At 48.5% G+C, this 14,217-nt stretch overlaps 2 protein-coding genes across 2 annotated transcripts in view; both read left to right on the forward strand.

Annotated features, from left to right (window-relative positions):
• The window catches only part of LOC146353374 (synaptonemal complex central element protein 1-like), a 615,017-nt gene that overhangs the window by 15,797 nt on the left and 585,003 nt on the right, over nucleotides 1–14,217 (forward strand). The gene's annotated exons all lie outside the window — the stretch shown is intronic.
• On the forward strand, nucleotides 814–3,356 carry LOC146353375 (leucine-rich repeat neuronal protein 1-like). The gene has a single exon (XM_084836308.1). The coding sequence runs from the start codon at nucleotides 814–816 to the stop codon at nucleotides 3,334–3,336; it is 2,523 nt and encodes an 840-aa protein (XP_084692434.1). The 3' UTR covers nucleotides 3,337–3,356.

The raw sequence follows: 14,217 nt of genomic DNA on the forward strand, positions 1-14,217 counted from the left end.
GACATCATAGCACCTCAGCCAGTGTCTAAGGAAGGCTTGCAAACTACCACTCTGTGTTTTCATCAGGTTTTGCCCTTTTAACACATTCTTGTGGCCTTTTTGGAAAATTGGCAAAAACATCATTTACTTATTTACTTGGTGAATCTACACATTCTCTGCTTTAATCTGATGCTTCGTTTATATTAAGTTCATAATAGGTCCACTAAAATGCCATCTACTTGAGTTCAGAAACAAGATATAGATGGAGGGCTCAGAATGGGGTCCTGTGTGACAAGGAGTAGGGTGACAGGAATTCTGTATGGACACAGATTTTCTTACTATAATTTACTCTGTTCTAAAATGAAGGAGTAAAAACAAAACTGAACTGGTAAAGACTGGAGTGGAGTTGGGAAATGGATGTGGGAGCCGTAGGGCACAAAGACAGGGAAGGGGAAAACTACAAGGAATAGACCAGGCAGACAATGATGGCTTATCACTTGACCACTGCTACACTCCTACTTGTTGCCTCTGGGCCTTCACCAAATGCTGCTCACATTGTTCCCTACGATAATGAGGACTAGCAACCTGCTTTTAAAAAAATAAAGAGCAAGAGAACCTATGGACTCAGGCTGCTAGATTCTGTTTCAGAATACATGCTTGCATAGGGAAAGCCTATCCTCTCATATCTAACCCATTCTCTCTTTCCTCTTCTAGAGATGACCTTGCCCTGTGGGCTGCTCTAAATTCATATCTGACGGATCAGGATTAACCTTTTCTCCCAAGCTCAACCCCAGGCTGTGGGTAGGCAAGGAGGCTCATCTGGCGAGGGGCACAATGTTGTGGTTCCTACTCTGTGCTCTGCTGGTGCTGCTCCTGCAGGGATCGCTATCTACTGCTCACTCCTGCCCCCCACAGTGCGTCTGTGAGACTCGCCCATGGTTCACCCCACAGTCTGTCTACCATGAGGCCCGCACTGTGGACTGCAATGACCTGTTGCTGACCTGTGTGCCGGCGAATCTCTCCTCGGACACGCAGGTTCTCCTATTACAGAGCAATAAGATATCCCGGGTCAACAGGGAGCTCCAGCACTTGTTCAACTTGACAGAGCTTGACCTCTCCCAGAACCACTTCTCCAAAATCAGCGATGCTGGGCTGGGCAACCTGTCCCACCTCATCACCCTTTACCTGGAGGAAAACCAGGTGGAAGAGCTGCTGGACCACTGCTTGGGGGACCTCGTGGCCCTCGAGGAACTTTACATCAACCACAACCGCATCTCTACCATTGAGCCGTCGGCATTTGCTGGCTTGGGCAGCCTGCTCCGGCTTCACCTCAACGCCAACCGTCTCCGTGCCATCAACCACCGCTGGTTCCTCTCCCTCCCCAATTTGGAGATCCTTATGATCGGAGAGAACCCCATCTCCCAGTTGGCAGGCGGGAGCTTCTGGCCACTGGGACGGCTCCACAGCCTCGTCTTGGCTGGGATGGAGCTGAGCGAAGTGCCCTCCGATGCTTTCCAAGGCCTGGACTACCTGGAGAGTTTGTCCTTTTACGATAACCACCTTCCACATGTCCCCACCAAGGCACTGAAGGGCCTGCCTCTCCTGAAATTCCTGGATCTCAACAAGAACCCCATCACAGAGGTTCGGGCAGGGGACTTCAAGAGTATGCTGCACCTGGAAGAGTTGAGCCTCAATGGCATGGAAGAACTCACCGGCATCCACAAAGGTGCTTTTCAGAACCTTCCGGAGTTGGCCAAGCTTGAGCTGTGCAACAACCCACATCTCTCCTATTTGCACCCAGGTGCCTTCCTGGGGGTGCCAGCTCTCCGCACCCTACTGGCTAGCAATGCGGCCCTCAGTCTTCTCCCCCTAGGCCTGACAGGTGCCTTGCCGGCTTTGGCTGAGCTCAGTCTCTACGGAAACCCACTGCGTTGTGACTGCCGAGAGGCCTGGGAACCATTAGCCCTGGGACACATCCGGTTGATCGAGTCCCAAACCACTCTTTGCGCCTCGCCCTCAGGAGCTGCTGGGCAAGAGCTCCAAGAAGCCCTGAAAGGCATCATGGGAGGAGCTTGCCTGCCAGAAATCCCCTCCTCGAAGGATCCCCCAGAGCGGCTGGAGGTATCATCCGGCTCAACAATAGCTCTGGATTGCCAGGCCAGCTCAGAGCCGCCACCACAGTTCTATTGGATATCACCATCTGGGGAAAAAGTGACCACAGGGTCAGGGAGGCTGCATCTGAGGGCAGGGGGAACCCTCGAGATCAGCACAGCCAACCCGGCAGACTCAGGAATCTACACTTGCGTGGCATGGAACGGACTGGGTTCAGCCAGCAGAAGCGTGGCCCTTGCTGTGATTGGAGAAAGACCCGTCACCCCTGCCAGGCTGCTAGTCCTGGCAAAGAAGGTGCAATCGCATTTTGTGGTGGTGGAGTGGACAACGTCCTTCACGGAGGGGCAGACAAACAAGCAGGGCAGTGAGTCGGCCACAGCCCACCCACCGCCTCCTACATCATGGTCGTCAGCCACCATGCGCATCCACAACCCTCACCTGAGCTACACAGCACGGGTTCCTGTGGGTATCCGGGAATTCAACTTGACCCACTTGCAGCCTGCCACCCGCTATGAGATCTGCCTTACTGTTGTGTCCTCCATCCCCAAGTCCTCAGCTGCTGCTGGTTACACTGATGTCCCCCCATCCTCTGCAACCTCCACAAGCTCATCAGTATCTTCTGTGAGTTCTCTAGAGATGGTCTTAGCAGCCACAGGTGCTTCTGCACCTTCTCTGAGTTCCTTGGCAACCTCCAAAGGTCCTTCAACATCTCCAGTGGGCCTCTTAGCAACAATGGTTTCTTTACCAACTCCCAAAGGCTCCGTGGCACCTTCAGGGCCCTTGGCAACCTCTACCATTACCCCACCTCTTCTGCAACTGCCCCGCATGCAGCGCTCCTGCCTCAATGTCACCACCAAGGAGGCCCTGCTCTCTGTGGAGCTGATGGGAGGGTGGGCTGGAGGCGCAGCCCTGGCTGCCGTCACCGGCTCCTTGCTAGCGGCCCTGAGTGCTGTGTTGCTGCTCCTCTGTGCCTCGCGATGGCTCAAGGAGAAAGGGTGCCGCCATTCTCTGAAGACGTACATGCAGCATGCGGCGGCCATTCCACTCAATGAAGTCTACCCTCCCCTGATCAGCTTGTGGGATGCTGAGGGAGACCCGCCCATGCCCATGGCTCCGCTTGCACAACTGGCTCCACCTGCCCCGACTCCTCCGCCGCCCCCCACAGTGGGCGGGCACGCTCTTCTGCTGCCACCCCCTCCTGGCCAAATCGACACTTCCAAGACCTATCTGTGGCAACAGCCATGATGAATGAGATGCGAGGTGGGCAAGCGTGCGCGCCTCTTGATCCAGCCATTGGTGGGAAACCTCCCCTCCCCACGGATTGTAGGGTGCGAGTGTGGGGCTTTCAGGCCTTCTCCATCCATGTCCTTGCCTCCTACCTTTCCTCCTTGCACACACATCCACACCTATATGCACCACCTATAGAGGGCACCAGGAACCTGTGTGTGTGCGGGTTTTTTAGCCAAGGTCTCACTGTGTAGTCGTAGCCAAATAGGGAGGGGAATATCAGATGGCCCCTGGGACAGTGTAGCCCCTGGGGGGCAGGGGGAAAAAACCCATTTTGAATAAAGTTATCGAGTTGGACAACACTGAGAGTGTCTGGGTGTTCTTGCTGGGGAGGGAACAGCCACAGAATATCCCGGTGCTGCAGTGACAGGTATCCATCTCTTACCCAAAGAAACACACATTGTTTTACCAAAGGAGGTTGAGATGCTCCCCTCTAGTGGACGCTTGGGAGGTAACAGGCCTGCTTCTCTCTACTAGGCAGGACCACAGGCTTCAGTTACAAAAACGAGAAGCAGCAAGACACAGGCCTTAAATAGATGTGACCTGTAGACCCTTCCTCCTATTCCCAGGTATGTGAGAACTAATTGTGTTTACTGAGTGGAAAAGGGAGGGCAGTTTGCACATGCTCAGTGCTCCCTCCCCGGTCATTTTTATATTATTACTTCACACGCTCCAGAACAGTGACCTATGGCATTATAAGCACACTTGGGGGCTGAGCCCTGATAAACCCTCACTCAGAATTAGCTCTCTACATGCTGTTGCCTGTGGCTGTGGGATTATGAGAGTTGTAGTCCAACACTGACATCTTGGGAATCAGTGAACTAAAATGGACAAGCATGGGAGAATTTAATTCAGGTGACCATTATATCTACTACTGTGGGCAAGAATCCCTTAGAAGAAATGGAGTAGCACTCATAGTCAACAAAAGGGTGGGAAAAGCAGTACCGGGGTACAATCTCAAAAATGATAGAATGATCTCAGTACGAATCCAAGGCAAACCATTCAACATCACAGTAATTCAAGTCTGTGCCCCAACCACTGAGGCCGAAGAAGCTGAGGTTGATCGGTTCTATGAAGACCTACAACACCTTCTAGAACTAACACCAAAAAAAGGTGTCCTCTTCATCATAGGGGATTGGAATGCCAAAGTAGGAAGTCAAGAAATCACCGGGATAACAGGCAAGCATGGCCTTGGTGTACAAAATGAAGCAGGACAAAGGCTAATAGAGTTTTGCCAAGAGAACACGCTGATCATAGCAAACACTCTTTTCCAACAGCACAAGAGGCGACTCTACACATGGACATCACCAGATGGTCAATATTGAAATCAGATTGATTATCTACTTTGCAGCCAAAGATGGAGAAGCTCTATACAGTCAGTAAAAACAAGACCTGGAGCTGACTGTGGCTCAGATCATGAGCTTCTTATTGCAAAATTTCAGCTTAAATTGAAGAACATAGGGAAAACCACTAAACCATTCAGGTATGACCTAAATCATATCCCTTATGAATATACAGTGGAGGTGAGGAATAGATTTCAGGGATTAGACCTGATAGACAGAGTGCCTGAGGAACTATGGATGGAGGTCCGTAACATTGTTCAGGAGGCAGCAACTCAATCCATCCCAAAGAAAAAGAAATGCAAGAAAGCAAATTGGCTGTCTGAGGAGGCTTTACAAGTAGCTGAGGAAAGAAGGGAAGCGAAAAGGAAGGGAGAAAGGGGAAGATATACCCAACTGAATGCAGAGTTCCAGAGAATAGCAAGGAGAGACAAGAAGGCCTTCTTAAATGAACAATGCAAAGTAATAGAAGAAAACAATAGAATGGGAAAGACTAGAGACCTCTTCATGAAAATCGGAGATATCAAGGGAATTTTTGTGCAAAGACGGGCTTGATAAAGGACAAAGAAGGCAGGGACATAACAGAAGCAGATGAGATTAAGAAGAGGTGGAAAGAATACACAGAAGAACTATACAGGAAAGATCTTAATGTCCCTGATAGCCATGATAGTGCGCTCACTGAACTTGAGCCGGACATCCTAGAGAGTGAAGTCAAGTGGGCCTTAGGAAGCATTAGTAACAACAAAGCTAGCGGAGATGACAGTATTCCAGCTGAGCTATTTAAAATCCTAAAAGATGATGCTGTTAAAGTGCTGCACTCAATATGCCAACAAATTTGGAACACTCAACAATGGCCACAAGACTGGAAAAGGTCAGTTTACATTCCAATTCCAAGGAAGGGCAACGCCAAAGAGTGTTCAAACTACCATACAATTGTGCTCATTTCACATGCCAGCAAGGTGATGCTCAAAATCCTACAAGCTAGGCTTCAGCAGTATGTGAACCAAGAACTACCGGAAGTACAAGCGGGGTTTCGAAGAGGCAGAAGAACTAGAGATCAAATTGCCAACATTCGCTGGATCATGGAGAAAGCAAGAGAATTCCAGAAAAACGTCTATGTCTGCTTCATTGACTACGCTAAAGCCTTTGATTGTGTGGATCACAACAAACTCTGGCAAATTCTTAAAGAGATGGGAGTACCAGACCACCTTACCTGTCTCCTGAGAAACCTGTATGAGGGTCAAGAAGCAACAGTAAGAACCGGACATGGAACAACCGATTGGTTCAAAATTGGGAAAGGAGTACGACAAGGCTGTATATTGTCACCCTGCTTATTTAACTTATATGCAGAGTACGTCATGAGAAATGCCGGGTTGGATGAATCACAGGTCGGCATTAAGATTGCCGGGAGAATTATCAACAACCTCAGATACGCAGACGATACCACCCTAATGGCAGAAAGCGAAGAGGATCTAAAGAGCCTCTTGTTGAGGGTGAAAGTGGAGAGTGCAAAAGCTGGTTTGAAACTCAACATTAAAAAAACTAAAATCATGGCATCTGGCCTCATCACTTCCTGGCACATAGAAGGGGAAGAAATGGAAGCAGTGACAGATTTTATTTTCTTGGGCTCCAAGATAACCGCAGATGGTGACTGTAGCCCTGAAATTAAAAGACGCTTGCTCCTTGGGAGGAAAGCTATGGCAAACCTAGACAGCATAGTAAGAAGCAGAGACAACACCTTGCCAACAAAGGTCCGCATAATCAAAGCTATGGTTTTCCCAGTAGCAACGTATGGCTGTGAGAGCTGAACTATAAGGAAGGCTGAATGCTGAAGAATTGATGCTTTCGAACTGTAGTGCTGGAGAAGACTCTTATGAGTCCCCTGGACTGCAAGGAGGTCAAATCAGTAAATCCTAAAGGAAATCAACCCTGACTGCTCATTGGAAGGACAGATACTGAAGCTGAAGCTGAAATATTTTGGCCACCTAATGCGAAGAGAAAACTCTCTGGAAAAGACCCTGATGCTGGGAAAGACTGAAGGCAAAAGGAGAAGGGGACGGCAGAGGATGAGATGGCTAGACAGCATCACTGAATATGGACTTGAGCATGCTCCGGGAGAGAGCACAGGACAGGAAGGCCCGGCGTGCTATGATCCATGGGGTCACGAAGAGTCGGACATGACTGAATGACTGAACAACAACAACAGTCCAACACAGCTGAAGGGCACCAGCTTGGGAAAAGCTCTGCTCTTTTGGTTCACAAGTGCCTGCTGTTCAGGAACAGAAGAGGGCGAAGTCAAGATTGAAACATACATGCTATAAGGCAGGGATAGGCAACTTGCTGCCCTCCAGTTGTTTTGGACTACAACTCCCATCAGCCTCATCCAGCCTGGCCAATGTAAAAGGATTATGGGAGTTGTAGTCCAACACATCTGGAGGGCTCCAGCAGGGCTAATTCCCCTGCTATTAGGTACCAATCTATATTGTGTTGTGCATGTGGTGGTGAGGCTTTTGACAGTGTTAGTCTCAGCTGGTATGATGGCCTACGATGTCATGATCCTTCGCTGTCAGTGACTGCAGTCCAGATTCTGTCATGTCATGGGAAATTGTCAGTTTGGCTGTAATCTAAAATATCATGCAGGATGTAGAAGGAGCTTTGTGGGTCAGGCTGAAGGTTAGGAAACCAGGAGGCAGGGAGCCAAGAGCCATGATAGCTAAAAGAAGATTACAAAGTAAACAATACATTGAGAAAGATGAATCGAAGGGTAGGTTTGAGGACAAGGAGGCTTAACGAAAAGGGCAGAAGAGACAAAGAAAGAGAGGGGTCCCTGAAGAAATCTCAAAGGGCCTAAGCTCAGCTTGCCTGCTGATGGTGGGGCCTAAAAGAGACTGAGGGCTTCTCCACTTCTCCTGCTATTTTATTGCTGTGAGCCACCTTGAGAGGGCTTCTGCCCTGAAAGGCAGACAAGAAAATTTTTTAATAAATAAAATAAATATTAAGATTGGTTGCTCATGGAAGTTTTCAGGTCCATTACATGACATCGTCAACTTCCAGGGCGTCTCCCACGCTAAATGACTTCTATCCCATTTTTTAAAAGATTGGAGAAAATGAGCTATCAAATTACAGCACACTGAGTTACCTCATGAAAAGAGGAAATCCTTCAATAAGAGGAGCTAGACCACAGTGCCATCTAGTGGCTGTATAATGAAACATATAGAACACATAGATAAGGGGAGAAAAGTGGGGGAAAGGAAGCATGTGTAAAGGGAGCTCGTCCTGATCCTGCATTTAAAACAGACGCAGAAAACCCCTGTAAAATTGCGGGATTTTAAGGTGGTATAGAAATGCTCTGAGTGTGCTTTCAGACCGGGGGCACCTAGCACTTCCAATAGAAAGGTGTTGTGCATTTGTTCTGTCTTTTCCTCCTTAACGGACTTATAGTAAGAAAAAAGATGGAAGAAGTGGTGGGAAAACATGGGATAGTTAAGAATGGTAGACAATGTCATCTGGATCCCACCCTTCACTCCCCACAAATTTCATGTTTGAGGCAGGCCATTTGGAGGCTAAAAGCCGCAGTCTGGAAGCACATTGGGTGGATAAAGGAAACGGGACTGGGTAGGAAGTGGGCTGAAAAGCATGGCCAGTGGAGACATGGGACTGAAGAAAGGAGGAGCCAAGGAGAAACAGGACTGTGGTGAAACAACACCTATGGTCTAGAATCGGAGGGGTCACGTACTATTGCCAGGAAGGAGACCTGGTGACAAGTAGGATTTGGAAGGCTGGAGATGGTGGGCCAAGGAACAAAGCTTTCTAGTCTAGGTTTCCCCAACCTGGGGCCCTCCAGATGTTAGACTACAACTCTCATCAACTCTAGCCAGAATGGCCATTGGCAGAGGATGACGAGTGTTGTAGTCCAACAAATCTGGAAGGCACCAGGTTGGCAGAGGCTGGCCTAGACCCTGCCAGGGCTGATGTACATGTAAGAGTTGGATACAAGGGGAATTCTGCCAGTTCTTTCATCTGCTGTCATAGCCGCAATGTGGCCTAGGAGCAAGAAGGGGACTGGGGGGTGGGTGAGGAGGGAAATTCCGCATAGTGATTTGGACTAAACCAGCCAGATTCTTTTTCTAGTAGAAAAGGGATGGCTGTCTGTGGCAACAGGCAGTGGTATGCAAGTGGTCCAGTAATTCTAGAGGTTTTTGGCAGTGCTTATTTTATTAAAAGAAGCACCAGTGCTCAGACCTGCCAGAAAGCAAATCACTCTGCCTTCCCCATCCTGGAGCTCTCCAGATGTTTTGGATTCCAACTCCCAGAATTCCTGACCATTGGCCATGCCGGCTGGGGCTGATGGGAGTCCAAAACATCTGGAGGGCATCAGGTTGGGGAAAGCTGCCTCACCCCCTAATCACAAGTGCAGTAAGTAGAGGCTGACTCTGGTTACTGATGGGAAAAAGGCATGTTCCACATGATTTATTTATTTCATCCATGTATATACCCCTTACCATATCTAAAAAACATCTCTAAGCAGTTTACAGAATAAAAAAATTAAAATACATCATCATAAATATAAAAATTCATCAGTTAGAATGTTTAAAATGTTTAAAACAAAAACTAAACACACTAAATATGATCATCAGCACCTTCAATTGTGTTATTGTGCTGCACGTTCCAGGCTTGAGCTCTAGCAGTAAAAATAGTTTCCGGGGCTAAGCCCTAGCAAAGCCTGCCACAGATTTGACTGGATGTGAGGCGTGGATGGATTAGCAGCAGTGGCATCATATGAGGTCCAGGCCCCACCAGATGGTGTGGAGGTTCGGAGCTGAACCAGGGCTCCCATGATGGAGGGTCAATAGGATGATAAAGAGATAAAGAACGCCATTATGGGGCTTGACAAGTCACGGGCCCAGGTGGAATAGGTGAACAAGGTCTGCTAGATGCAGAAGCTGCAGGATCTGAGACAAGGGATCAGGAGCATTTTAGCATTTCACATAGGGTGCCAATGCTTATAACAATAGTACTTAGCATTTGTATAGCACATTATATCAGGGGTCCCCAACCTTTTTGGACTCGTGGGCACATTTGGGAATTTGAGAAACTGCTGTGGGCATCACCACAAAATGGCTCCCATGGAGGATGTGGCTAGTCACATAATGGCTGCCATGGGGGCCTGGCAAGTCAAGAGTAGGGTAGGGGAGAGAAATAGCAAGGCTAGGGGGGCGGGAATGGAAAGAGTTGCTTCCTGGTTCACCCAATCGTCTTCTGCCCACATAGACCTTTCCCTTTTGCTCTCTCTCTCTTCCTCTCCCCTCAGAGCCTTTTGCCTTGCTATTTCTCTCCCCTCAACCCCCTTCCTCGCCATTTCTCTCCCTTTCCTGTCCTGGCCTTGCTCTTTCTCTCCCACTTGCCCGTTTCCCTCCACTCCCAGCCTCCAGCCTCGCTATTTCTCTCCCCGCCACACCTCTTTCCCTCACTCTTTCTCACCCCTCATATCTTCTAGCTTCTCTCTTCCTCTTCCCTCTGAGCCTCTCCCCTCATGATTTCTCTCCCCTTAACCCCTTTCCTTGCCATTTCTCTTCCCTTCCCTGTCCCTGGCCTTGCTCTTTCTCTCCTACTCACCCCTTTCCTGTTCTGGCCTTGCTCTTTCTCTCCCACTCAGCCCTTTATCCTGCTGTTTCCCTCCACTCTCACTATTTCTCTCCCCGCCACACCTCTTTCCCTCACTGTTTCTCCCCCTCCTAGCCTCTAGCCTCTCTCTTTCCCTCCCCTCTACCCCTTTGCTATGCTTCTCTTCCTGCCGGCTGAAAAGCTGACCAGCAGCAGATTCAGCAAGAGGAAGGAGAAGCTGGCACCCTAATATATTTTAAATGTTTTATTAAAAAAAAATTAAGGAAGAAGGAAGTGAAGAACTTTGTGGGTGATGTTGGAAGTACCCGCGGGCGCCATGGTGCCCATGAACGCCGCGTTGGGGACCCCTGCTTTAGAGTGATGGAATTATCATGTTATAATCCTTATGACAACACTGTAAGGTAGATCAACACTATTATCCCCCAATTGCAGATGGGGCTCTGCTGCTAAGAAATCACAGCTTGCTTAAGGCCACCTAGAGCAGCCTGGGGCCCTCCAGATGTTCAGGACTACACTCCCATCATCTCTGACCACTGACTATGCTGGATGGGGCTGATAGGAGTTGAAGTCCAAAATATCTGGAGGACTTCTGATAGGGGAAAGCTGACCTAGGGAGTTTATGGCACTAGTAGTAAGATTTCAATGTTTTTCTTCCTGATTCTTACCCACGATGCTGTACCAGCTCTCAGAAGAGCTTCTTATCCTTAGCTGAAGAGTTGGGACTGAGGAGAATCAGCAGAGCGGGAGGTGGCTGGGTGAGATGCAGGGAGGTGGAATGAAGGAGGAGAGGCCCAGGAGAGTAGCAGCCCTTTATCTCTGAAGCCAAATTCGGCATCCGCCCACACATCCCGCCAACACTGCAACAGGCCAAAAATATATCAGCATGAATTAAAGAACAAAGGCAATGGGTACAGCAACTACGGATTCGTGTTCGCTTCTAAAGCAAACAGCTAATGAATGCTGGAGGAAAGGAGCAGAGGAGCGAGTGTTTCCCCCACTCACGAGCCCTAGATTTGCCGGCTTTTCTATTATTTACTGACAGGTGTCTCCTGAATGTTTAACATCTGTGTAAGGGGCTGAAAATCAGCAAGTGAAGAGTTCTCCAGCACTGCATTTGTGTGCCCAGGAGCGTAGGGTGGCCATGTGTCCTACTTTAGAGAGGACAGTCCTCTGTTTGAAGGGCTGTCTAGTCCAAGTCTGGTTTAAACTTAGAGAACCATAAGAAGGGAGGGACAGCATCAGGGGCCTTCTAGTCACCCAACCACATTTGGCACCTGGACAGCAGACTGAGCAGGCATACATGCCACCTGGTCACAGTCTTCCCCACTAGGGTGGGATGTATTGTACTTCTATTAAAATTATAGTAATTCTTTCAAAATTTGCATATAAATTAACACATTTGAATTTTATGCAGATGTGTACCCTTTTTATCCTCTTTGTTGATGATGGAGTTCCTCTGTTTTGGCGACGTCTAACTGGCCACCCTACCAGGAGGAGCTTCAGCAGCTGAATTTCTGCCAGTCGCGTGGCTTTAAGGCACAGGAGCCTTGTCAGAAAAGAAAGGTGATAACTGGCCCTTCATTGGGCCTGATGCAAACTATGTAAGACAACGGAAGCAAAGGTGACTGGAGCTGGGGAAGCAACCATGAAGGCCTGAGGAAAGAGGAATGGATGGACTGATACGAGGTGGGGTGGGCATCTTTGTTTCGGGCGTTGTGGTAGGGCTCCAAGGGCGCCATTTTGTATGTCAGTAAGGGGGCAAAGACATTTCATTAAGATGGGAGTGGTGGGAGAGAAGATTTGTCCACGGTTTAAAGCGGGGGTGGGGAACCTTCAGCCCTTGCCACGCTGTGTGGCCCATGTGAGCCTGGGGGAGCCCCACCCATTTTCCCCACAACTCAGCTAGTTTGACTCTGCAGTTGGCGCTGGGACAACCACCCCAGTGCAGCCTGGGTCGCTGCTTCTTTGCTGCTAATGGTGGTGAGGAAGCAGAGATCCCAGCTGGGGTCACTGGGGGGCTAAAGCCTCCCCTCCCCCAGCAACCCCGAAGCAGCCAGGATCGCTGCTTTTGGACGTAATAATCCAGTTTGGGTAACTGGGAGGGGGAGAAACCTCTCGCCTCAGCAACCACAGAGCAGCTTCCTTCTCCTCCCCCAGCAATCCCATCCTCCTCTGTGGATGCATGCGTGTGAGAGAGTATGCATGCATACACATATGTGCACACACGTGCCCCCTCCCGACCCTCCACCAGGCACTACATGTGGCCCTCAGGGCTGGAAAGGTTGCCTACACCGAGATTAAAGGATCGTTTTGGGATACATTTAAGATTAAACTGCGGAAAATGTATTTTAAGCACATATGTGCTGTTTACTTCTTAAACCTCAGATTGGGTGGCCACCTGTCCTACTTTAAATAGTGTGTAAAGGCATGCTCAATATGAAGGTTTGTCCAATCCAAGTCTGGTTTGAAGATTAAGAACCATAAGTAGGGAGAGCAACAGGGGCCTTGAAACCTGGACAACAGCAGTGAACACCTGGGCAGCAAACTAAATAGACATATAGGGCACATGATCACAGTCCTTCCCACTATGGGGAGAAGTATTGTATTTCTATAGATTAGAAAACATGAACTTTGCATCTATTCATATAAATTAGCATATGCAAATTTTATGCAAAACTGTACTCTATTTTTGTCCTCCTTTTTGGTGATGACTTTCCTTTTTTGGTGAAGTGTAAGGGGTCACCGTACTTCAGAATAACTACAGCAAGGTTGTCCACACTGGATACCCCCCCCCCTTTTAAGTAAAGGGTTTTGTGTTTTTGGCAGACATACCTAGGCGTATCAATTCATTTAATTTTTTTAACTAACAGTAACCAGTATGTAGCAGTAGTGAGCTGGCCACAGATATAAGTGCTCCCAATGAATAATCACATGGCGTTTGAAACCGGGGTGTCTCCACAAGTGGCTTACTCCAAGCTGGCTGTGTTTGGACATCGTTAGGGATACATGACAACTTGGCCATTTTGCAGCCACTCCGGAGTTTCACACTGAAAAACCAGTTCTTCCGAAACTACTTTTAGTCCGATTGTTTTCCTTAATTTGGCTTGCCTGCACTTCTGTTGTGGTGTGCACCATCCTCCACATTTATTCCAGCATGATAGCCCTGCCCAGGGATGTGTCTTTCACCTCACTGACCCCAGTTAAGGGATATTTCCCCATTGTTTTTCCCACTGTTTCTGCCATTTCAGGGCTGGCCGTCAGAGTTCTGCGCTGCCTCATAGCGTTAACTTCACCTTGCCTACCACTAAACTCTCCATTCTCGCAAAGTATAGGTATGCTCCGGGCAGCTTCTAACTTATTTTTAAAAATTAAAGTGTTAAACCGAAATAGCACTTTTGTCAGCAGTACCTACACCTCCCCCCTATCTTGTTTTCTCAGTATGTCACTATCTCACACTTGTCCAGCAATACCTATATCCCGTCTCACTACCTCACTATGCCACTATTCAGGGGCATAGCTACTGCTGGACAAATGCGTGATAGTGACCTATTGACATTGAAAACCCCTTTGTAGGTGTGATTTAAAAAAAAAAAGATTCTTTTCTGGATGGGTGATTTCTCTCATGTCTCACCTGTATTACACGTTTGCTCTATTGCGCAAGTGCTCTATCGTTCTATCACGCCATTGCACTATTTTTCTCTCACAGCAGGTGAAGTTTGTTCAAGAGACACAGTGCTGCTCTAGATGGGTTCTACTCCTCAAGCCCAACATGACCATGAGGAGAAACCAAAGGCCTCACCTCAGGTGCCTAAGCTGTGGTGCAATTTAGGGTGGCAATATTTGGCCAAAATAAATCACCTTTTTCTCTGCTTTG

The sequence above is a fragment of the Heloderma suspectum genome, chromosome 2 (genome assembly GCF_057233095.1).
Source record: "Heloderma suspectum isolate Gila_16-S chromosome 2, 16-S_ref, whole genome shotgun sequence".
Lineage (NCBI taxonomy): Eukaryota > Metazoa > Chordata > Lepidosauria > Squamata > Helodermatidae > Heloderma > Heloderma suspectum.